Source organism: Trichechus manatus, unplaced genomic scaffold, assembly GCF_000243295.1.
Source record: "Trichechus manatus latirostris isolate Lorelei unplaced genomic scaffold, TriManLat1.0 scaffold00148, whole genome shotgun sequence".
Taxonomy (NCBI): domain Eukaryota; kingdom Metazoa; phylum Chordata; class Mammalia; order Sirenia; family Trichechidae; genus Trichechus; species Trichechus manatus.
Window position 1 is genome coordinate 2197659 of NW_004444084.1, and position 25668 is coordinate 2223326.

At 39.3% G+C, this 25668-nt stretch overlaps 1 protein-coding gene across 1 annotated transcript in view; it reads left to right on the plus strand.

Annotated features, from left to right (window-relative positions):
• The window catches only part of MMP27 (matrix metallopeptidase 27), a 20975-nt gene extending 2208 nt beyond the window's left edge, over positions 1-18767 (plus strand). Inside the window, exons 2-11 of the mRNA XM_004385876.2 lie at positions 5500-5630; positions 6453-6691; positions 8617-8765; positions 8858-8986; positions 13404-13565; positions 13749-13869; positions 15166-15296; positions 16093-16252; positions 16808-16911; positions 18295-18767. Of these exons, the coding sequence (XP_004385933.1) occupies positions 5529-5630; positions 6453-6691; positions 8617-8765; positions 8858-8986; positions 13404-13565; positions 13749-13869; positions 15166-15296; positions 16093-16252; positions 16808-16911; positions 18295-18524 (1527 nt within the window). The 5' untranslated portion in view covers positions 5500-5528 and the 3' untranslated portion in view covers positions 18525-18767. The remainder of the gene's footprint in view (positions 1-5499; positions 5631-6452; positions 6692-8616; positions 8766-8857; positions 8987-13403; positions 13566-13748; positions 13870-15165; positions 15297-16092; positions 16253-16807; positions 16912-18294) is intronic.
• The last annotated feature ends 6901 nt before the right edge of the window (positions 18768-25668 follow it).

Genomic DNA, 25668 nt, shown 5'->3' on the forward strand with positions numbered 1-25668 from the left:
TCATATTATTTTTCTAACCATATTTCACAGTCATAGGAAGTGAGCTGCAACATGAAGTATAATAAGGAATTTAAAAATTATTTGTTCCTTTTTATTTTGTCTTTTTGACAGCATATAGTATTTTCTGGCTGTTACATTGAAGTTTTCTGTGAGCACAAGAGATGTAAGGATCTAAGCTTAGAATTAAAATAATGAGATTACTTTTAATCTTAGGTTGAGTTTCTTCAAAAGCAGAGCTTAAGACAAGAACTTGGGGATAGTTATTTTACTCTGGATGTGGTCCCAGGAAGCAAGTGAGGTAGCAAGCAGAGTGAGACAGAGAAGGAGGAGAAGCCAATATAAGGATATGCTGTCAAGGCTACTGCTATGGGCAACTTGGGCTCCGTTCCACCAGGACCTCCTGAGAAGCCTACAGAATACCTTTCAATTGTCCAGCCAGTGCACAGGAGGCTGGAGTGTTCATCCACCAGTTCCCATCTCCCATTGGTTGAGGCTTGTCCCTGGGGGTGTTAACTCCCTTACACTTCTGATCTGGCAGGCTTCTGTGGCATCTCAGTGCCCTGGGCAGATAGTGGGAAGGCACACTGCATGTACTTGAGGTTGGACTTGGTCAGAGCAAGGTGAGTATGAGATTATACAAACCTGTCCACAACCACTGCAACTAAAATCAAAAGTTTGCCAAGAGGATATGACACAGAAAACCAGGGCCATTTTCTATGTCTTTGTGGCTGGGAGATTAAAGAAAAACATTTCTAGATGCTGACACTGGGAAATCTCAATATGACAGTCCACTGGTTGCACAGTGGTTAAGAACCTGGCTGCTAACCAAAAGGTCAGCAGTTTGAATCCACCAGCTGCTCCTTGGAAACCCTATGGGAGCAGTTCTACTCTGTCCTATTGGGTCACTATGAGTTGGAATTGACTTGACGACAATAGGTTTTTTTTTGGACACTGGGGAAATCTCAGTATGGCAGAGCCTGCTAATTACCTACCCTAACATCCATTCTCCCTTCCTCCTCTGCAATGAGACCTCAGTTTCCTTCAGGGTAGCAATGCATCCAGCTAAAGGGCAATATTTTGTGGCCTCCTTACAGCTAAATGTGGCCATGTGTTTAAGTAAGTTCTAGCCAAAAATTTGTAAGCAGAATGTTGTGTGGGGCTTCTAGAAAAAGACTAGAAATTTTCTTCTTCTCCGCCTTCCTCTTTCCTGCTATCTGTAATACAGATACAATAGTTAAAACTTGAGAAGCCACCTTGAATCATGAGGCAAGGCACTCAGATAGTGGTGCAGCAAGGTAGATGTTGCCTACATCCTTTATGGTGCAGAGTTGTCATGCAAGTCCGGGATTGCCAAATCTGGGCTTCTTTTATGTCAGAGATGAATAAATTTTAAATTTTATTTAAGTGTCTGTTATTTTGGGTTTATCTGTCATATTTAACCAAAGAATATTAGGTTACTATTTATTACAGGGAAAAGATACAGATTGAAAATGAGCCAAAGGAAGAAACACATAGGGCAGGGTCTGGGACAGTTCCAAATGCAGAGCTTCCATTGTTATCTCCCCACGGAGTCAGGATCCATTACTCTCTTGGAATTGATGCAAGACAATAAGCACAGAGTATTGCCAACCAGGGAAGGTCAGTGTTCAGAATTTTCACTGGGACTCCATTACATAGGCATGATTGATTGATTGCCCACATGGTTGATCTCAGTTTCCAGGTCAACTGATAGCAAGTACCTCAAAGCCCCCACCCTAAATCACATGGTTGCTGTTTCTAGTGCAGCCAGCACCTACCCTAAGACCATGGATTATGGCCACCCTTCCCCTCCCCAAAATAAAGACACTCCTATCAGGTATAATATTGCTTACTTTCCAGATCTAAGGGCAAAGGCCAGATCTCTCTTTGGGCAAGGCCAAATTCTTTACTACACACTGGATAAAGAGATTTCTAAAACTTTTCAGAAAAAAAAAATTAAAAATATCAAGAATCAGAATAGAAGATGTCTCAATGATAACACTCAATTCTGGAAAGCAATGGGACAGTACTGTCAAAATTTTAAGAAAAAATTATTTTAGCTGAAATTCTATATCCAGTCACGCTATCTATCAAGATTCAAAACATTTCTTTTCTGAAAATGTTCTACATTCTACTTTGGTGAGTAACATCTGGGGTATTAAAAGCTTGTGAGCGTCCATCTAAGATACTACACTGGCCTCACCCTGTCAGGAGCAAGGGAGAATGATGAAAACCAAAGACACAAGGGAAAGATTAGTCCAAAGGACTAATGGACCACAGCTACCACAGCCTCCACCAACCTGAGTCCAGCACAACTAGATGGTGCCCAGCTACCACCACTGACTCCCCTGACAGGGATCACAACAGAGGGTCCCAGACAGAGATGGAGAAAAATGTAGAACAAAATTCTAACTTACAAAAAAAGACCAGAGTATATTCACACTATGGAATACTATGCAACGATAAAGAACAACAATGAAGCTGTGAAACATCTTATAACATGGAGGAATCTGGAGGGCATTATGCTGAGTGAATTTAGTCAGTCACAGAAGGACAAATATAGTATAATACCACTATTATAAAACTCATGAAAAGGTTAAAATACAGAATAAAACATTCTCTGATGGTTATGAGGGTGAGGAAGGACGGTAAGGGTTATTCACTAACTAGATAGTAGACAAGAATTATCTTAGGTAAAGGGAAGGACAGCACACACTACAGGGGAAGTCAGCACAACTGGACTAAACCAAAGTTAAGAACCTTCCTGAATATACTCAAACACTTCAAGGGACAAAGTAGCAGGGGCAGGGGTCTGGGGACCATGCTTGCAGGGACATTTAGGCCAATTGGCATAACAAAGTTTTTTAAGAAAATGTTCTGCATCCTCCTTTGGTGAGTGGTGTCTGGGGTCTTCAAAGCTAGCAAGCGGCCATCTAAGATGCATCAATTGGTCCCAACCACCTGGAGTAAAGGAGAATGAAGAACACCAAAGACACAAGGAAAGCATTAGCCCAAGAGACAGAAAGGGCCACACAACCCAGAGACTTCATCAGCCTAAGAACAGAAGAATTGGATGGTACCCGGCTACCACCAATGACCACCCTGACAGGGAACACAAGAGAGAGTCCCTGATGGAGCAGGGGAAGGGTGGGATACAGGACTCAAATTCTAGTAAAAAGGCCAGACTTAATGGTCTGACTGAGACTAGAGGAACCCCAGAAAGCATGGCCCCCAGACTCTCTGTCAACCCAGAACTAAAACAATTCCCGAGGCCAACTCTTCAGACAAAGATTGGACTGGACTGTGGGACATAAAGTGATATTCATGAAGACTGCGCTTCTTAGCTCAAGTAGATACAGGAGACTAAATGGGGAACTTCTGTCTGGAGGTGAGATGAGAAGGCAGAGAGGGTTAGGAGCTGGTTGAGTGGACACAGGAAATCAAGGGTGAAAAGGAGGAGTGTGCTGTCACAGTACAGGGAGACCAATTAGGGTCACGTAACAATGTATGTCTTAATTTTTGTATGAGAGACTAACTTGAATTGTAAACTTTCACTTAAACTACAATTTTAAAAAAAGAATATTATCTGATATAGTGCTAGAAGATGGCACAGGACTGAACAATGTTTCATTCTGTTATACATAAAGTTGCCATGAGTTGGAGATGACTCAATGGCAACTAACAAAAACAAAACAAAGAACAGACTTACTGGCCTGACAGAGACTTGAGAAACACCGAGAATATGGCCTCCAGACACCCTTTTATCTCATAATGAAGTCACTTCTGAGGTTCACCCTTCAGACAAAGATTAGACAAGTCCATAAAACAAAATGAGACTAAAGAGACACACCAGCGCAGGGGCAAGGACTAGAAGGCAGGAGGGGACAGGAAAGCTGGTAATAGGGAACCCAAGGTCAAGAAGGGAGAGTGTTGACATGTTGTGGGGTTGTTAACCAATGTCATAAAACAACACGTGTACTGTTTAATGAGAAGCTAGTTTGTTCCGTAAACCTTCATCTAAAGTACAATAATAAAAAATTTTAAAAATTAAAAAAAAAAAGAAATACCATCCAAAACCCCCCCCAAAAAAAAAAAAAAAAGAAGCAGTAGGAGGGAGGAAAAGAACATATGGACATATGGCTTTGGAACCCCTTCAAAAAAAAAACATTTCTTTTCCTTGCACTGTTAGTTTCCTTGGGCTGCCACCACAAAGTACCACAAATCGGGTGGCTTGAAATGTCAGAAATTTTATTGTCTCACAGTTCTGGAGGCTAAAAGTCAAAAAATCAAGGTGCTGGCAGGGTTGATTCCTTCTGAGGATCTGAGAGAGAATGTGTTCCATGTTCCTCTCCTACCTTCTGGTGTGGGTCAGCTATCCTTGGCTTCCTTGTCATTTCAGTGTCTGCCTCCCTCTTCACATTGCCATTTCCTTCTCTATCTCTCCTACCTTTTTTTAAGGCCGTCCCCCTCTCCCATCCATCTACATATGCGTTTACTCCAGTGGGGCCATGTTGCCTACTGCCCTATACTCATTTCTGTTGTACTACCTGCTTCCTATGTCTCCCTCTACTCGTACACCCTCTCCCTTCCTCTGTGCAATCCACATTTTACTGGCTCATCAAGACTTAGTCTGAACCCCACGTGCATGGAGTCTTATGAGCCACACCCATCAGCAGTGAATGTCACCTTTTGGCCCTGGTTGGTCTTTATAATCTGTTCTGTGTATTTTGCCACTTGCCTCCACTTTGTCTTGCATTACCAGTTGCCGTCAAGATGATTTCGACTCATGGGGACCCCATGTGTGTCAGAGTAGAACTGTATTCCATAGGGTTTTCAAGGCTTTGACCTTTGGGAAGCAGATCACCAGGCCTTTCTTCTGAGGTGCCTCTGGGTGTGTTCGAACTGCCAACCTTTTGGTTAGCAGTTGAGAGGGTTAACTGTTTGCTCCACCCAGGGACTCCTGTCTTGCATTAGTGCAAACAGATAAACACTTGACTGTTTATGTCTGCATTCTCCAATAAGATCAGAGAGATACCTTACCCATGCTTGCGTTTACAGTGAAATAGTCGAATAGCGGGTGCTCAAAAGACATTTGATGAATTAGCTAATTAGAGTAATCCAATTCCTGATTCAATGGTCTTTTTATGACACACTACCAAGATGTTTCGGTGTTTCATTCAAAAGAAGATCTTTTTGTAAACTCTCAAGTATTTATGGATCCAAAAACTCCAACTTTGCAAGGACAAAAGTAACTTAGAGACTCACTTCATGGAATATTAAATTAAATGATGAAAAATGATTGTGTTTACAAAACAATTGCAGATCTGGTGGCAAAATCTGGCCAACCTAGGAAAGGAAAAAAAAAACTCATACCATGACACACTTCATGGCAAAGTCACTTTCTGTTGTTAATTAAGCGATGATACAAACCAATTCATGCCACGTCTCAACACTATTATTTTCTAAATTCTGTGCAAACAGAACCAGACCTCAACTGAAGAGAGAGAGGAATGAAGAGCCTTTTGTTTACATTTTTGCTCTTTATAACATTTTCTTCTGCGTTTCCAACAGACCAAAGGATGGATAATGAAGAAAATATGCAACTGGCTCAGGTACTGTCTCAATAAATGGTGCTAACAGACTATCAATAAAATTAATTTTATCAATTGTCTTGGGACCTAAAAAAGACTGTAAATTCCTACAAAAGAGTACCAAACTTTCTTGTGAGAAGCTGCTTTTCCTTTTCCCAGCTCTAAGGACATCAAGGAACTGTGTATGGGGTAGAGGGCAGAGGCAGGGATGTGGGGAAGCCAGGATTTGCTACAACTCTAAACAATGGTTAGAAGTGAAGGGTAGTTAGTGAGAGGAGAAAGCGGACAGACTTAAAAGAAAAAAGAGATCTCTATAAAAGCATTTTGACCAGTAGGACCCAAACTATGGTTTGGGCCCCTTATCCTTATATGTATGTAAGATACATAGCTTTGGAGATCTCCTAAAAAATTAGCCCAGTTAATTTGCCATATTTGGTTAAACCGATTTAATTTTTAAAATGGATAATCACCTATGTCTTCTAGAATTTGTTTCAAGGAAACACCAGAATGAAAGTAAGAGAAAAATATGTAAAATATATCATCATTTAACATGTAGAAGGTTGATTCTCTTCTTTGGAGATTTGGAGTTTTGTGGGCTGTGTGGTTTGGCTAATTCTGGTCACACATAGCTCTGCCAATTCTTGAAAATTGAAAGAGCTGGGTGACTTTTCTTCATCTTTCCTTCTTTCCTTTCTTCTTTCCTCCCTAGCCCCTTCCTGTCTCTCATTCCTTATTTCCTTTTTACCTCCCTACTGCCAAAGAAGATTTCTGGCAATTTTGTTTTCTCCTGAGATGGAAGTTTTGCTCTCCTGTAGTCTGTGCCTTTTTTGTCTTTTTGGTCAGGCATATCTCAACCAGTTCTACTCTCTTGAAATAGAAGTGAGTCATCTCGTTCAAAGCAAGAACAGGAGTCTTATAGCTGGCAAAATTCGAGAAATGCAAGCATTTTTTGGATTGACGGTGACTGGAAAACTGGACCCAAACACTCTTGAGATCATGAAGAAACCCAGGTGTGGGGTGCCCGATGTTGGTCAGTATGGCTACACTCTCCCTGGGTGGAGAAAACATAACCTCACATACAGGTAATGCTTCTGCCAACTTAAAAAAACCCAGTTGCCATCCAGTTGACTCCAACTCATGAAGATCCTATGTGTGTCAGAGTAGCACTGTGCTCCACAGAGCTGTCAATGGCTGATTTTCAGAAGTAGATCACCAGGTCTTTCTTTCGAGGTGCCTCTGGGTGGACTCCAACCTCCAACCTTTCGATTAGCGGCTGAACATGTTAACCATTTGTACTACACAGGGACTCCAAAAACCAGTTGCCTTCGAGTCTTTAATCTAAAGGAACATAAATATGATTTCCAAGGAGCAATAATAACAATAGTTGATTTTACTGAGCACTTCTTATGTGTATGACACTTCATAGGTTTCATTTATTCCATTTATTTATTCCATCCTCCCAACCAACTATTGCTATTGCTGTCTTAACCCTTTCAAAACTCAATTATTTTCTGCTTTGAATTTTTTTTTTTTTTTGATACCATGTGTTTTCATTAAAGGAAGCATGCTGAGTCATGGGGTGTGTTTAAATTTGGGGTTGGTAAATATTATCTGGTACTACATGATTACCACAGAACTTTTAAGGTTCTCGAACCCCATCTGTGTGTACCTCCGGACCTTGGTTGCTGATGTTTTTCGTGGTGCCTTCCATTAGATTACATGGGGAACCTCTGCTTTTCCAAATATGACACAAAAAAACCAAAGCAAAACCCACCAGGGCTCCCTAACTATCACACAAGGAACCATAAATATGCCTTGCATGGTTTATCTAGGGGTACAAAAGCCAAAAGAGACAAAATGTTTACTCAGTCACAATTCCTGGTTGTACTACCTTACTTGCAAGCCTCATACCCCAGCTATTTTGCTTCAACTAATGTTTCTTACGCCTTTCACCATTATGAAAGTCCTCACTGGAGGGCAGGAAATACTTTCAGTGGTAAAAGTATACTACTAAAGAACCCGAGAGCCTGAAAAAGTAGGTAGTATACCATACGTACTATGGCTCATGGAAGGGTTAAACAAAGAGAAACTGTAACAAAAGTTTATTTACCATATTCAAGGTTACACAGCTCTTAGATTGCTCTGGCTCCGTTGATAAACTCTAATCTCTAACCTCTGCCTCCTCCATGTAAACTGAGGATCAGAACATTGCCATCTAACTTCAGATGCTTGAAAGCCCAGATGAAGTGTACTCAAGAGAAAATGGGAAGGACTCGGAGCACAACCAGTTCATGTTAGAGACGTGTGTGAGTTAGAGCTGTCAAATCTTAGATGGGCCATGGAGTGAAGTATGGAGTTTGCCCTAGACATCTCAGGGAACAGGAGGCCAGCTTGTTGACAGAGAGAGGGTGAAATGTGTCCACGATCTGATCTAGAGGCAGTGACCTTGACCACCACTCTAGAGTCTTCCTGGCCCTAAAGAATCTTTCTGAGAGTTTTTCCTTCATTTTCTTGAGTCTTAGAAATCGAGATAAAAATAGGTTTAGAAAGACAGGGAATGTAAAAAGGAGGAAAATCTCTTTCTGAATAACTTTGTAACGCTGAAGTGAGAATCTTAATATATGATATGTGCACAAGACTAATTTCCACACCATTCAAGAAAATAAATCTCAATTCTTTATCAAATGCATTTATACTACATTTATATACACGGCAAATGCATATGTAAGATTAGTATTCTCCTACTTAGGGGGCAAACTTAGGGAAGTCATTTAACCTCCTTGACGCTCATTTATTAATTACCAGGCAGATGAGAGGATTGAATTATTTAGCATATGTAAAAATACTTTATTTAAATATTAAAGTACTATACAAATGTAAGATAATAGCATCATTCCAAAAGTTACTGCAGCATATGATTGATAAGCTTGAAATGATTTTCTTTTCTTAATATGTGTTATACACGCATGTATGAACACCAATTCATGTATTTTTTATTAATTTTAAGAATAGTGAACTACACTCCGGATATGGCACGAGCTGATGTGGATGAGGCTATCCAAAAAGCATTAGAAGTGTGGAGCAAGGTGACCCCACTAATATTCACCAAGATTTCCAAAGGGATCGCAGACATCATGATTGCCTTTAGGACCAGAGGTAAAGTTTTCAACACAGAAGAAAGTGTATAGTTACATTTATCTTAGGAAGTTTGAAGTGGCTGATTTTTTTTCCCATGAATTGTGTCTCAGTCCATGGTTTGTGCCCTCGTTATTTTGATGGCCCCTTGGGACTCCTCGGCCATGCCTTTCCTCCTGGTCTGGGTCTGGGTGGAGACACTCATTTTGATGAGGATGAAAACTGGACCAAGGATGGAGAAGGTAAGCTCAATTTTCTTTATGAACAAAATTTTATTATTCTGAAATCCATGAGAAGAATAGCTTTGCATCAGTTTTTTTCCCTTTAAACTTCCCAGCTTCCCCTACAGTTTTCCTATCTTAGTTACCTAATGCTGTCGTAACAAGCAGTGGCTTTAAAGAACAGAAATTTACAGTTATGGAGGCTAGAAGTCTGAATTCAAGGTGTCACTTCTAGGAGGAGGTCCTTCTTTGTCTCTTTCAGCTTCTAGCAGCTGCCAGCAACCTGGTCCTGTAGTTTCATCCGTCTCCATCTTCACGTGGTCTCCTCCTCCTGGTGTGTGTCTCTATGTCTATTCTGCTCTTTTTATAAGACACCATTCAGAAGTATTTAGGTTTAGGACCCACCTTATTCTAGTATGCCCTTATTAACATAATGAAAGAAAATCTCTACTTCTAAACAGGGACATATTTACTAGTACGGTGGGTAGGACTTCCACATTTCTTTTTGGGGAACACAATCCAATCCATAATCCATTATGAAAGTGTTTGACACATACTCAGATAATCGTGCTTATGTAGTTCAGAGCCTTAGTCACACAATATCTTTATACAGTTGTTAATCTCTTATGATCAGAGTATTCTTCACTAACTCATGTACTCATTCATTCATCCACAAAACCTGAGGGTCCACTGTATTGCTGGGACTATGCAAGATGTACTAGAAAATTGCTGGTCCTTAAGAGGTTCATGATCTTGTATTTTGTATATACACCATACAAGGCAGAATGTGTTACATGTTGTACCAATTTTAGAAGATATCTGTGGCTTGAGGAGTGAAAGTAGAAAGAAGGGAGGTAGTAATTTTGAGTTAGTGATTGAAGGATGGCATATAGGTTCAGCTCATAGAGGGTCTACTTAAAAGCATGAACTTCCTTTTCTACCTCTTGCCCATCTGCCAAGGAATTAAATCCTAATCTTCATATTTGACCTACTCCTTCAGACCAAGTGGGTTGATTTTATTTCTCTTAGTAGACTTTCCTGGCATTTTTTTTTTTTAAAAAAGATGTTTTATTACTTTATGAAAAAAAAAGCAAAACTTTACTACAGTAACAGTGTGTGCATTGAACAAAGCAGCACGCTCAGTAGACTCTTGGATTCTCCCCAAACACTCTTTTTCTCCTATTATGTATGACAGGCATCTTGGGTGTGGCTTCTAGCCTCTAGAATTCCCAGAAAGCAGAGGCTGTGGCTCTGCTGATGCGCAGCACACAAGACCACAGTTCAGTGCTGCTAAGCAATTCCAGAAAGTTTTTGTTTTGTTTTGTTTTTGTTTTTTCAATTTTATAGTTTCGGTCCATGGCATATGAGGTCATTGTTCTTCCAAGTGCTAGCAAGCAGGCAAGAAGAAAAAATCAGCCATTGGTTGGGCTTCAGGCACCAGGGGAAATCTGGGATTGGTTGCTGCCATTGCCACATGAGTTAGCATGACAAGCAAACAATAGGATAACGGATATAGGATAATATTGTCATCCAAATAACTGAGGATTCAAATGGACCATATCTGTTGTGTATCTTCTGCTGAGACATGTCCCAGTATTTCTCTGGACTTGACCTAAGGGCAGTGGGGATACGCCGCATCAGGAAGTTATAAGAGATACCCTGGAAGTTACCAAAATCAGGTTGGCTCCCTTTGTTTGGCCAGGCTTTACTTTCATATACAGAGTTAGAGCTCAGTCAAAGATTTCATTATACTTTTATTTTTTTGGTGGAGCAATGGTTAAGTGTTCAACTGCTAATTGAAAGGCTGGCAATTCAAGTCCACCCAGCAACTCCATGAGAAAAAGACCTGGTAATCTGCCCCTGTCAAGATTACAGCCTAGAAAACACTATGGGGTGGTTCTACTCTGTCACATGGGGTCTTTCAGTCAAAAACCAATTCGACGGCATCTAACAACAAACACAGCTATTATCCACACTGCTTTAAGCCCCTGCCAAGAAAGGTGGGTAGTGTGTTACTAAAAATTCTGAAGAGTTCAGTGACCAAGGCAGGGGATAAATATGGCCTTTGACCAAGTTTTGGGTGGGCAACCAAGCAACAGTTCCAAGAAGTATTTTCTTCTTTTTCCCTCAGGATAGAAATTGTGGGTCCCTGGTCACATCCAATCATATAACTCTTAGCTCACTCAGGGCATTAAAGGGAAAATGTCTTCATGTTCTCAAATAAAAACATAAAGCATTAAACAAATGTAATCTCTGATCAAAGTGGAATTTTTAATAGGAAATTTGACAAAATATATTTATTTACCTCCTCAATTGAATAGCTGAGGGACTCTGGGCAAAATAATCAGTTTTCTTAGTTTCCATTTCCTTATCTGTAAAATAAAGATAGTAATATACTTCTTGTGGGAAAACGATATAAATTACCTCTAATAAAGGGAAAGCACCTTGCAAAGCATTTGCCCAGAGTGGACTCAGAAAATGCTTGACATTGATGATTATATTGGTGATAGTTAGTATTGATAGAGATGATGAGATGATGATTAGGATGATGATTAGGATAGAAGACATTCCAAGAAGAGGAAAAAGTATTCAAAAAGGTATGAATGTATAATGCACAAACACATCTATTCAGACACATCTCCAAGAAAGCAGAGATTTGCCATATTTTTCCTACATTATCTGAGGGCCTGTAACATTGCTGACACATGATAGATGCTCCACAAATATTTAGTAAATGAAGTAATTTGACAGTCATTTATTGAACATTCACTATAATCCAAGATCTTCGATAAAAATGGAGGATATAATAGTGTACAAGACACAGACCCTGCGCTCCAGGGGTTTACAGTCTAGGAGACACACAGATAATCAGACAGCAATTAAAACCAGTATTATCAGTGATGGGATAAAGGGAACCATGGCAATGAGATGGGAGCACATAGAAGAAATACTGACACAGACCTAGAGGCCGGGGGGGAAGTGATGCCACAGATGAGACCAGAAGGTTTAGCAGGAACTAGAAAGGCAGAGTATGGTAAAGAGGGTGTGTAAGGATGTTCTGGAAAGAATAACCCAGACCAACTCAAGTATTAAAATTGTAGTAGAAGAGAAGGCCAAAAAAGTAAATAGGATTCATATCGTAGAGTCTTGAAAGTCAGGATAAAGATTTGGACTCAATTTAAAAGACCTGCATTTGAATTATTTTTTCATAGATTCACTTGTCCAATCTCTTAACCAAAAGTACACATAGTGATATAGCCAGCCAGTCACGGGGCAGGAGCAAAGGTCAGAGCAGACAGGCATCAAAGACCATAAAAAAATGCTTTGCCATTCTGTATAACTAAAGTGTTTTGTGCAAACATTCACTACACATAGCTCCATCATGGTAAACACTGTGAATGGCTCAGCCTTTTCCTTAAGTCTATGGACTTAGTTTCAAGTCCAAGTACAGTCTTTATATTTAGAACCTTACAGACTAGTGGGCAAGATAGGCAATTAAAAAGGCAATTCCAAGATGCATGGTAAGACTTCTAGAATGGTTAAGCACAGAGTACTCTGGTCATGTGAAGGAGGTGCATATAACCATCCTTTCATCCAAATCAATACGTTTACATCCAGCACCCACTATTGCCAATCCTTTTAGCAGTTGCCAGAAATAAAAGATGATTAAGACATGATACCTGTACTCAAGGGTGCACAGGTTGATGAACGATCTGGACAGTGCAGTCTCACATGTGCTATGACAGAAGTAAACAGTCTACAGGAGCTCAGAGAAGTGCGTTTAGCTCAGCCTGGATAGGAGGTAGGGGGATAAGGGAAGCCTCAAAAATGAAGTGACTCTTGAGAGGCGTCCCGGTGAATAAGTAGGATGGCTAGACCGAGAAGGGGTGGAAGAGACAATATTCCAGGCAGAAGGAATGGAGTTGTAAAGACAAAGAGAGTAGAAAGATCATGGCACAGAAAAAAATTGCAAGTGATTTCATACAGCTGGTTCATGGACTATGAAAACAAAATATGAGGCTGGAAAAAGCCAGGGACTAAATCTTGGAAGGTGATGTTATATTTTGACTTTATCCTATAGTTCGTGGAGAGTCTCTGAAGAATGTAAGCAGAGAGCAACATGAACCTATATAGTATAGTCTAGCAACAACCAAAAACTGGTGACTTCTTCTTCTTTTTTTTTTTTTTAATACTATCCATTTTAAGATACCTGGTTCCAACCACTTGCTTACTCTGGGTTATATTTCATCATGATGTGGTTAATATCAATTATTAGTCTTGGAGTATTTACCAGATAATTGATGGGGCATATTTTACATGCATTACCTGCTGTATAGCAAGTCTGTTCTCTTTTTCCTTTAGTTACTTCCTAATCTCAGATGCAATCATTCTCCTTTGATTGATTCATGTGCTTTTGTTTCCCCTATTTTTTGTTAAGGATTCAGCTTGTTTCTTGTGGCTGCTCATGAATTTGGTCATTCTCTGGGGCTCTCTCACTCCAATGATCAAACAGCATTGATGTTCCCAAATTATGTCTCCCTGGATCCTAGCAAGTACCCCCTTTCGCAGGATGACATTGATGGAATTCAGTCCGTCTATGGTGAGCAAAATTATAAATCTGAATATATGCAAACTAAGTAGAAAGCTTTCCAGGAAGGAAGATGAGAAAATCACTTCTCGAAATAGTATCATGAAGAAAATATTCACTTGGGTAAGATCCTTCAGTAGGGTATTTCCTCATGTCTTCTTCATTTACTATGGTATTTCTTTTTTTTTTTCAAAGGAGGTTTACCTAAGGCATCTGGGAAGCCAACGGAAACCATTGTGCCCCATGCTTGTGATCCTGATTTGACTTTTGATGCTATCACCACTTTCCGAAGAGAAGTCATGTTCTTTAAAGGGAGGTAAACCCATCCCCTTAAACAACTCCACTTCTTATGAATATTTTTCTTTTCAAGGGGTTTGGACAAAAAGGGGAGTCAACAGGGCTGATGAGAATGTGTATCTTTTACTTTTCATTTTACACCTTTCCATACTGTTTGTATGCTTTACTATAAGCATATATCTCTTACACTGTTTGATAAATTATTTTTTAAATGCTTTTAAGCAATTTTAAAAATTGTCATTGGATAAGAAGTTGAAGTAGAGTCTACTTTCCGTGACTTCGTTGCCAAAATAATACACCAATCCAGGTGTTATTCTGGAACAAGCTCATACTGTCTCAAGAGTCAATTGTTAAATTTTCAGAAATTGTGCAAAACAGTCGACATCACATTAATAGCTTGAAACTGGCCACGGTAGGCATGCTTACGTCCTGAAAACTGGCAAATGATAAACTCAAGTCTTTTTTTTTTTTAACTCAAGTCTTTTTCAAAACATTTATCAGCACACTGCTAATCATTCCTTAATGTTTCATCAATAAAGCATTAGCTGTAGTAAGAACTCTCTTTTTTCACTATGTGTAATTTATTGGACCTATATTTCAGCATAGTGACTTAGTTATGTATACCAGCACCATATTTTCAAAACAAAGTATCAGGGCATACACTATCTGACAAATACATAGGAGAAAAGGAAAGGATATTTGAAATTGGCCTCCTTCCACTCATCCAACTATAAAAGCACTGTAATTACACATGATTGCTGCCACGCTCATAACGGCAGAGGCTGAGAGACCACCTAGCAGGAATATCAGAGGAGAGTTGACTGCATGAGGAGAGAAATGGAACGTAGGACTAGTCAAGTATCATTCATAGATTCATAGAATTTTACAGCCAGAAGGAAACGGCTGAGGGAGTATTTTGGCACTCCAAAGCTATCATTTCTTGTTACAACAAATACCTGCATCAAAAAGTTCTGCTTAGAACTTAGAACACCTAAGACATTGGGTGTTGCCGCTTTGGCACACACGAGGTCATTGGGCACACAGAACTATTTACAGTATTACCACGGATAGTTGGCCACCCTAAGAACCCAAGAGAGTGGGAACAAGGGCATCTCCTGACGTCGGCAGTCTAAAGGGCAGAACTAAACTCAAAATCACCCAAATTTGCTGGAGGGAATTGTGTTATTATTATCCGTAAATTATTTGAGGAAAACACCAACTGATTAGATAAAAGGCAAGCCAAAGATTGCAATGTTTTCATTGACACAGATAGACATATATGCCGTACATGTAAAGTCTTTTTTATTTATTGCAGATATCTATGGAGGATCTATTATGATATCGCCAACGTTGAATTTGAATTAATTGCTTCGTTCTGGCCATCTCTGCCAGCGAATATTCAAGCTGCATATGAGAACCCCAAGGATAAGATTCTGGTTTTTAAAGGTAGCTTTGCCCATTATGATTCCTTTTCTTCCTCCGGATGCCTAAACTGGCCAGGGGGTATTTTGGTTCAAATATATAATCTTCATGCAGGAGCCAAACGGACAGGGTTTCTGCTCTGATCTTAGATTCCTGTCATAGAGAAAAATCAACCAGGAATTCTCCGTGACTGTGAAGATAAACACCATCTTGATTGCACAGGGCTAAAAGAAACCTGTGTCATAAAAACTATAGTCTTTTTTCAGCCAAGTAAATGTAATCCATTTCTATTTTTATATTCCATTTTTACTAGGGTTGCCAGATTTGCCAAATAAAAACACAGGATGTTTTGAATTTCAGATAAATAACAAATCATTTTTTGTTGTAAGTATGTCACATGCAGTATTTTGGATATACTTATCCCCAAGATTATTCATTGTTTATTTGAAATTCAAAATTAACTGAGTATCCAGTATTTAGTCGAGCTACCCTACTTTTTACATAGATTTCATCAGGTTACTTGCTGTTGAGAGCACTTAGGGACTGAATTTTAGGAGAACATGCCCAAACATGCTTGACTATTTTGACAAAGTTGGCAGTTTAAAAGCAATCAACGCAGGTGAACCAATTGGCAAGGGTAGGCACACTATTAACTACAGGTCTGTATTATTTGTAGCATATTAATGATATAAATGCCAAAGAAAGTGGTAGGAATAAATGAGGACATAAAATTATTAAATCTCCAAGCATTGCAGCTGAAAGGAACTAGTCATCTAGTTATTTTCAAACTTCTTAAGATAATCACTTTGTCTCTTCCTAGATGATAATTTTTGGATGATCAGAGGATATACTGTTTTGCCAGATTATCCTAAATCCATCTATGCCCTTGGCTTTCCAAGACATGTGCAGAAAATTGATGCAGCTGTCTATGACCAAAACACAAGAAAAACCTACTTCTTTGTGGGTATTTGGTGCTGGAGGTAAATTTACAGAGAACTAACCCTTTGACTTTATTCTGGAGAAAAACACCCACGTAGCATCATACTGACACAGGTGAAAATAAAGCTAATCTATAATTTTCTTAATGTGAATTATATTAAGGGAAATCTCTGATGGAGGACATTTACCAAACCAAAAGATGTCTCAATGAGTCCCAGTATCTTTCTCCAACTTAAAAAATAAAGATAAGATAAAATGAAAAGATGGTGATGCCAACCAAATTGCCAGTCACATACACAGTCAAAATCTATGAAAACTCCAAGCTGAGCCCTCACTTTAACAATTCCTCAGAATAGCACCAATCTAACAAATGATGTGACTATTATGTCTGATCATTTCTTGTTTTAAAACACTGTAAAGGATCCAGATCCAGTCAAACATAATCTTTGCCATGTATTTATTATTGATCCAATTAGTTTTCCCCTACAAGGTCTACTTGTTCCCCACATCTCTGCTTGACTTCAAGCTAGGCGCTAGAAGGATTAAGCTCCCCAAAACAAAGACCTGCTGGAAATCTTTCAAATCCATTTACCCAGGTATGATGAGATGACCCAAACCATGGACAAAGGGTACCCACAAAGGGTGATAAAACACTTTCCAAGAATTGGTCTCCGAGTTGATGCTGCTTTCCAGCATAAAGGTAAGCACCAATGCCTAAACTATTGGGACATGGGGAGACTTTATTGACTATGATAAAGGACAGTGCAAAAACTTAAAAGTTTCTATTTTAATGTAATTTTCCTACTCTTAAGGACAAGTAATAATAAACATTGACCCAGTGAGCATTATCACAAACTGACTCATTAAATCCTGAATTATATTCTCTAAGCTATATGATTTCAAATCTATATAAAACGTACCCAAAATACTTTTACTTATCATTGATCCAAGATAATCCAAAAAAGACACCTCGTGAAAAGTTCTAAGGGTGAAAAGTGGCTGAGCACATGGACTGAACAATTTGTGTGTGGAAACAAATTCTTCAGCCTCACTCTCAGAGTTTCTGAAGCAGTAGGACTGTGGGTGAGACCCAAGAATCTGCAGTTTTAAAAGAATCACAAGCAATTCTAATGCACACAGTCCAGCTACTTTATCTTCAAAGACACTGACCTAGATGATGGGTAATTAGGAGTCTAAAAATGTTTTTGAGTGACACATCTTTTATTCCAATGAAATCTAACACAGAATCTCAAAACCTAAAACAAATAAACACAGAGAGGCTCCAATAAAACGGACATATAGGGCTCAAGACCAAACCCACAGGGCCTTCTCCTCCCCCTCAGTGAGGCACTTTATTGAAACTTAGTTTGAGACCCTCTAGCACAGTCTTTCTAGAAAGATAGTAAGTCCCTTGCAATTCATGCTTCACCCCTTGGCTTTCTCCTCAGGGAAATAAAAATAATAGGAGAATGTCAGCCTTGAGCACTGTGCTGTTTTAAGAACTATCAATATGGGACCAAAGTGACAATAGCAACTTGAAAAATTTGAAAGGAAACTCAAGGGGCTGTGAGTTTATGTTAATAGGGGAAGAACAATTCAGAAAAGGAGAGTGAAAATGGTTGCACAACTTGAAGAATGTAATCAATGTTGCTGAATTGTACATGTAGAAACTGTTGAATTAGTGTACGTTCTGCTGTGTATATTCTCAATAACAACAAAATATAAAACGAATTATTGAGAAAAAAAAAAAAAACCTATGGAGCAGTTCTACTCTGCACACATAGGATCGTTCTGAGTCAGAAATGACTTGATAGCAATTCGTTCAACTGGTTAATCAGATTACTCATATACTGGCTAACTTGTGAAGATGCTTTGGAAAGCTTTTAAAATAAAATATCTTGGTCACTCAAAAAAATAAAATACTAGGATTGCCCATGTGACAGCAGTAAAGTAAAATATACTTAATTTCACTGATTTCTTTGCTCTCCATAATGTTCAATTACTTTATTCTGTTGTCATAAAATAAAAAAGCGTGGAACCATTGCATTGTGCAAGATAGCTAATCATGAGTCTCTGTCTTTAGGATTCTTCTATTTCTTCCGTGGACCAAAGCAATTTGAATATGATCCTAAGGCAAAAAATATTACCCGAATGATGAAAACCAATACCTGGTTTCAATGTAAAGAACCATTAAACTCATCATCTGATTTTGGTGTCAAGGAAAAAGTACGTTCAGGAGGAGTGGAGGTGTCTTATCAGAAGAGTTTAAGCTTGCTTATTTTTACTATTGTTCAACTGCTGAAAAAAACATAGTTATTAATAAATTCACATATCTGAAATAAATTTCAAGAGGTCTTTTAATCTGAATTCTGCCTCAAAGTAGAATAAACCTATTCTTTAACCTTCAGTTGCCAGTCCTAGTTCTAAATATCTATCAGATAAAGATTCTATAACCATTTTGAACTGCCTCGTTCTTTTAAAAGGAAGTTAATGTCTAAACAAAATCTCTCACTCTACTTTAAGCCTATTTCATGCCTTTGTGGACTTGGAGAAATAATGCTTATGTCTTATAATAACTAAATACTGAAGACATTTATTAAACCAATCTTTAGCACTCTATTTTGTTTGGACTTTTGGAGTTTGAGATGCCCAATAAACCGCAATCCCTCCTCCCTACTCATGTTCTGACCTCACTGAGAAATAAGATTAAAGAATAAGGCAGTTGAGAGAGCAAAACACCACCATTATTATAGACAAAGCTTATCTTAGATAATGTTTCCGTGGGAAAGCTGGTTTTCTAGTATTAAATTCCAGAAAAAAAATAGATTTACTCCCAAGTCATGGAAACAACAAGAAAGAACCAGGCTTCCCCAGGAATTATCAGAGAAGAATGTCAGCTTCCGGTAGGCTGTCTGGAGCCCAAAGAGAAAGAAGGGAGGATAGAGCTACGTATGCCAACCATTCCCTAGAGTTAAATGCATACAGATGCATTTAACCATTCCTTAGAGCTAAAATTGAATTCCATGCACACTAACCTTATATACAAGAAAAGTAGGAGTTTCTGGCCTGTGTTTGAGATATATGGGCATCACCTGAGCCTAAGCCTATGGATGGAAAGCTCCTTTCCCTTTGTTCCACCACGTATTGGTTGCATTTCTAAATTTGTATATTTAGGTTTTACTTTTACACCCTCAAAACGAAATTCTTAGCAAAACTCTTAATGAATTGTCTGACTTAAAAGATGTGAGATTGCCAGTTGAACTTGATTCTGATGAGGTGATAGACTGAGCGGCTATCAACTACTATAGAATAAGCACAGAAAATCTCACAATTTCCTACAGCCGTTTTCCTCCTACATTTTTTCCCTTGAGTTCAGTGTTCCCAGATTCCTGAAAGTAAAAAGGTATGTAAGAGAGTTGCTGCATATTTTGAAACAGAAAACAAATTTAAGAAGTATAACTTGGTACTTAGCATGTAGTAGATAGTAGGACAATCTTGGCAAAAAAAAAAAAAAAAATAGTGCTGGAACAATTGAATATCCATAAGCATTAAAAAAAAAAAAAAGTCAACCCTTACTTCACGCTATTTACCAAAATTGACTCAAAGTGGGTCATAGAGTTCTAAATATAAGATCTAAAAATACAAAACTTCTAGAAGAAAGTATAAGAAAAAATTTGTAACCTTGGATTATATATTTTTTAAAGCTGTGCACATAAAATTAGTGAATTTTGCTATCTGTTAATGTTATGTATTAAATTGTGTCCCCCTGAAATATATGCTGAAATCCTAACCCCTGGTACCTGTGAACTTGACCTTGTTTGGAAATTGGGTCTTTGAAGATTTTATCCATTAATGCTAGGTCATACCAGAGCAAACCAAAAAATCCACTGCTGTCGAGTCAATTCCAATTTGTAGCAACCCTATTGGACAGAGTAGAATTGCCCGATAGGTTTCAAAGTAGAGGCTGGTGGATTCAAACTGCTGACCTTTTGGTTAGTAGCCAAGCTTTTAACCACTGCACCACAGGGACTCCTTAGTACTTTAACATGTACAGGTAGTCCTCGACTTACATTGTATTTGAGTTACGACAAACTGCACTTACAACCATCTGTTTTTTTGTTTGCGTTTTTTGGTATATCTTATCATTAGTAATATGTACCATATACAATGTTGCAGCAGGTCATAATTTGCTGATGTTATCATTCTCAGATATTCACTTACAGATGTTCAAAGATCAGATTTATAAAGACACTGATAATAAAAAGCAATAATAATGAAAACTAAAAAAAAGAAGTATTCAACTTATGTCAGAACTGACTTACGAGGGGGTTACAATGACATGGCGGAGGCATCTGACCTCCTCTAACTTCACAAAGGGGAAGGAGAATCAAGATCAACAGCCTAAGGCGGATTCCTGTGAGACAGAAGCCAGACATGCCTCCACACTCCAACCTTTTCACCAACTCTGACACCAACCGTCCCTACCGCAGGACTCTCTACATCTCTACTGGGTTCAATAATTCATTGCAATGGCCACACAGAACTCACAGACAACACTCGCCATTATGGAGTTTATTAGGGAAGTAACAGTTTACAATACAAGATCGGAATGACTCAGGATACAGTTCTTTGGTCAGTACAGCTTCTTCTCACCCATGCCCACAGGCATGCCTCTCTCTGGCCCTCGACCTCTCAGCCCCATGACCCCTTGTCCTCTTGGTCCCTCAGCCCCTTAACCCAGCCTCTACTCTGCTCGGGCAAGTGTTACAAAGCTCATTACCTCTGTAATAATGAGTGCCCGGGGACACCTCACTCCACCAGGAAGCCTCCTGCCTAAAGGTGCTCAACTCTCTTGCTCCATGGGCCAGGAAGCCCACTATGCCATCTCCTGCTGGTCTCGTGGTACTGCTGCCTCTGCTGTTGCCATTTCTCTGCTACTGCTTCTTACTCTCTCAGATGTTACAGCTCTCCTCTGTCTTGTTTCTGCTGCCTCTGCTGTCTCTCTCTGTCTTCTGTGTTACAGCTCCTCTCTATCTCTGTGTCTCCCTTTAAGCTTAACAGAATGGCAAAACTGACCAATCCCCTTGTTAGGGTTTCATACACCTTATTTGCATGGTCTCACCCCTACAAAGTGCATATACATTATTTATATTATTAGCAAACTATCCAATCTCCTCAGTGGGCCACAAGAACATAGTCCCACCTAGTCATTTGGTGGGAATTACAAAGACCATGGCTAAAAGAGCCATATTGAGTAATTCACTGCACTGCAGATGGAGTCATCAGAATGGAGTCCAGTCATAAATCAGGGATTACCTGTACTAGATTATCAAATGTTGGCCATATTTGTTTTTTTCCTTCATACCTCCCCTCAGTTCAGCAGCATAAATAATACCTGTAATACTATAATTTGGAAAGTGTCTGAAATTGGGCTCAGATCTGCTTATGGGCACTTTCTCCTTGATTTTTGAAAAAACAGAAAAAAATCTATAGGAGAGGACAAGACATAAATATGAAAATAATCCTATTCTGAGCCCAGTGGAATGTCTAGAAACAGAGTTTTCCAAGGCATGGATGTTGCATACTGGAGCCAAAGTAAAAGATGTCAGGTGATATCACTGTCGTTTGAGATTTAAATAAAATTGGCTTCCAAGCTCCTATGAAGATTCCAATGGCCTCCCTCAAGCAAGTTGTGGGGAAAAAACTTGAAATTGAATGAGACATTCTTATTCTTAATGTCGTTTAGACAATCCACATCCAGAAATATCTCCCTGGCCACTTTTCTCCACAGACTTCAGCCTCCTGCTCTTCTGTCTGATGCTTTCTCTTCTCTGCCCTCTATGTATGAGGAACCCACGTTCCTGTTTCTTTAATTACTATTTTTTTAATGTAGAGTCGTTGAGGTATATCTTTGCTTTATTGTCTATTTTAAACATGTTCTTAAGGCCTGCCCTTCCTTGGAAAAGCAGCTTATTAAGGTATTTTTTTCTCCGAAAGAAAAACAACAAAATATGCTTTCACCTTGCTTCATAAAGAAGATATTTTTATTTGCTAGCTTGGAGGCTGGGTAAAAGTATGTGCTTTGGAGCCAGACTGCTTAGGCATGGCCTAGTTCCTCCGCTTATTAGCTATAGAATCTTGGGCAAGTTACTTACCTCCCTGTGCCTCAGTTTCCCCATTTGGGAAATAAAGATTGTAAGAGATCCAGACTCATAGAGTTATTCAGAGGGCTAAGTAAATTGGTCACATAGAACACTTAGAATCAGTACTTGATATATAGTATTGTGAGCCATCATTGCACAGTGAAACCTGTGAAAGCCGGAACTCAATGAGACTGCCTTGTTTTTCCTGGTATGGAGTTTCCCGCCTTTGACATGGTGCAGTCTTGCCACTGTTTACCACTTTTCTACTATTCTCTACCAGTGGAAAATATTTGAGTTTTCCTTCTCCGACAAATTTCCGCCTTACACAGGTTCCAGCTTTCAGAGGTTTGCTGTAATTAGGCAAGGAAAGGAGCCCTGGTGGTACAGTGGTTAAGCGTTCAGCTGATAACCAAAATGTCAGCAGTTCAAATCCACCAGCCACTCCATGGAAACCCTATGGGGCAGTTCTACTCTGCCCTATATGGTCACTATGAGTCAGAATCGACTTGACCGCAGTGGGTTTTTTAGTTTTGGAGGCAAGGAAAGCCATTTATCAAAAATTACTAACCATGGGAAATACTAGAAGCTGAGCTCAACCTCACTGCCCATTTGACTTCTCAGCCTCTGCCATCACTTCTATAACGAATTCCTTGTATTAAATCCCATTTCAAATACTAACAGTGATCGCTGTTTGCCTGGTTGACACTTGACTAACACATTGCGTAAAGAAATAGAGTGTCATATGTGGGCTGTTCTGGGTATGAGTTACACAGAGTTCTCAGCGATGATCTGAGACCTAAATCTGAAGGAAGTGAGCAAGCAAGCCACTTCTGGGGTTAAGGGTGCTCCAGGGAGAAGGACAGGAAGTACAAATGCCCTGAGGTGGGAATGTTCTGGGCTTTGTTGAGAGGAACTGAAGAGATACCTGTGGCTAGAGAGAAATTGGGGCAAGGGTATAGTGAGGGGGAAGGAATGAAATTGGAGAAATATCAGCAAGCCAAATCATGTCAGGCCTTATTGGTCATTATATTGACTTTTGGTTCTAGACAGTTTTAAGCAGAGAAAGAATATTATTTGACTTACATTTTAAAAGAATCACTCTGGCTGCTCTGAGGACAATAAGCAAAAGGATAGATGTGTTAGGAGGCTACTGCAAAAATCCAGACAGTAGATGATGGTAGCAGCAGGGAGAAATTGTTAGCTTGCGGGTCTATTTTGAAGGTAGAGATGACAGGATTTGCTATGGATTGGATATGTTGTGTGAAATAAAGAGGGTAGTCAAAGACAGTTCAATTTTTGTTCTGAACAAACAGGAAAATGGAGTGTCCATTCACTGAGGTGGTAAAGTCAGTACCCAGCAGAAAGTTTGCTATTAAATTTCTAAATAAATCACTCATATCTTTCCACCTTTAAATAAGTTTCATTTCAAAGAAATTTCTCAAGCGTTGGCAAGGTTGGATAAATTAGAACCCTCATTCATTCGTTGCTGATGGGAATGTAAAATGGTGCAGCAGCTTTGGAAAACATTTGGCAGTTCCTCAAGGGGTTAAACATGGAGATACCATATCACTCAGCAATTCTACTCCTAGGTGTATGTCCAAGAGACTGGAAAACATATGCTTACATAAATCTTTGTTTCCAAATCTTCATAGCAGCATTATTCATAGTAGCCAAAAAGTGGAAACAACCCAATGTCCGTCCATCAACTGATGAATAGATTAAACGAAATGTGGTATATTCATACAATGGGATATTATTCAGCCATAAAAAGAAATAAAATACTGGCACACGTACAACATGGATGAAACTTGAATCCATTATGTTAACTGAAATAAGCCAGACATAAAAGGCCACATTGTGTATGATTCCATTTATATGAAATGTCCAGAATAGGCAAATCCATAAAGATAAAAAGTAGATAAGTGGTTTCCAGGGCCTAGAGGGAGGGGTTAATGTGGAATGATTGCTAATGGGTACAGAGTTTCTTTCTGGAGTGATGAAAATGCTCTAGAATTAGATAGTGATGATGGTTGCACAATCTTGTGAATACAATAAACCACTGAATTGTACACTTTAAAGGTGTGAACTTTATGATCTGTGGAATAAAAATAATAAGTTAAAATAGTAAATTAAATAAAATTTTAGAAAAGAAAGAAAACCTTCCCCACCACAATCAACATTTTCTTTTTTACCTGAGTATTTCATTACTTAGCGTCTTGTTAAAGAGGAGGAACGCCTTTTTCCCCACTTCTGGTTTCCATGAGGAGCCCTGGTGTTACAGTGATCAAGAGCTCAGCTGCTAACCAAAAAGTTGGCAGTTCGAATCCACCACTTACTCCTTGGAAACCCTATGGGGCAGTTCTACTCTGTCCTATAGGGTCACTATGAATCCGAATCAACTGGACAGCAACGGGTTTTGTTTTGTTTTTTTTTTTTTTGGTTTGGTTGCCATGAGGAGAAATTATTTTTAATTGCATTTCTCCTGACATCTCTCTACTCCTAGGGAGATGGAGTGACTTGTCTGGTTAGTGAATCTGGAAAAAACAACTACCCATCTCAGCATGGCTCAACCTTCCTTCCTTCCTCTTTCTCTGAGGTTGAGAAGGGAGAACATCTGCCTCAGTCCAGGTTTGCCAATCACTGGGTGGCTAAAAATGGCTGATGCTAGGATTCATCTAGGCAAGCCCATCTGGTTAACAGACCAAAAGCCACATCCTGCAACCTGATCTCTTTCATTAATAAAGGCAATATTTTAGCTTAAACAGTTAGTCTTCTTTTTAGTTATCAACATGTTCAGAACTCAGAAGAGTATTATTCATTGGGAAAGCACATGGAGATCCCACGTGCAAGCATGTAGAGCTTTGCTCATAGCTTGACTCTGTGAGTACATCAAGACGGTCAGAATTGGGCACATAAAGTTTGAGAAGCTAGTCTTTGCAGGCTCCTTTTTTGGCTTCTTTTTCGCCTTCGTGAGATCTCCCTTTTTCTCATCTAGTCTGCCCCAGCCCCATTTCTACCCTCTCTGGTGGTTCCAAAGATTTCAGGATTCTGGTAATTCAGAATTCTCTCTCCTCCACATTGTCATCTCCCCATGCCATATATTGTCACCTCCAAGCCAAGAAGTCTACAGCATCCTGGCCAGACGTTTCTGCTGCCTTAAAAACTCTGGCACCCTGAGAAGCTAGTTTTGGGTCAAGAGCAAGGAACAGAGGCTGCTCAAACATTTTCCTTGGGTTGTGGAAAAAGGTCCTGGGGTGGGCATACATCAGTGACAGTTAAGAAAACTTGGCCTTGGAGGATAAGGCACCAAGGAA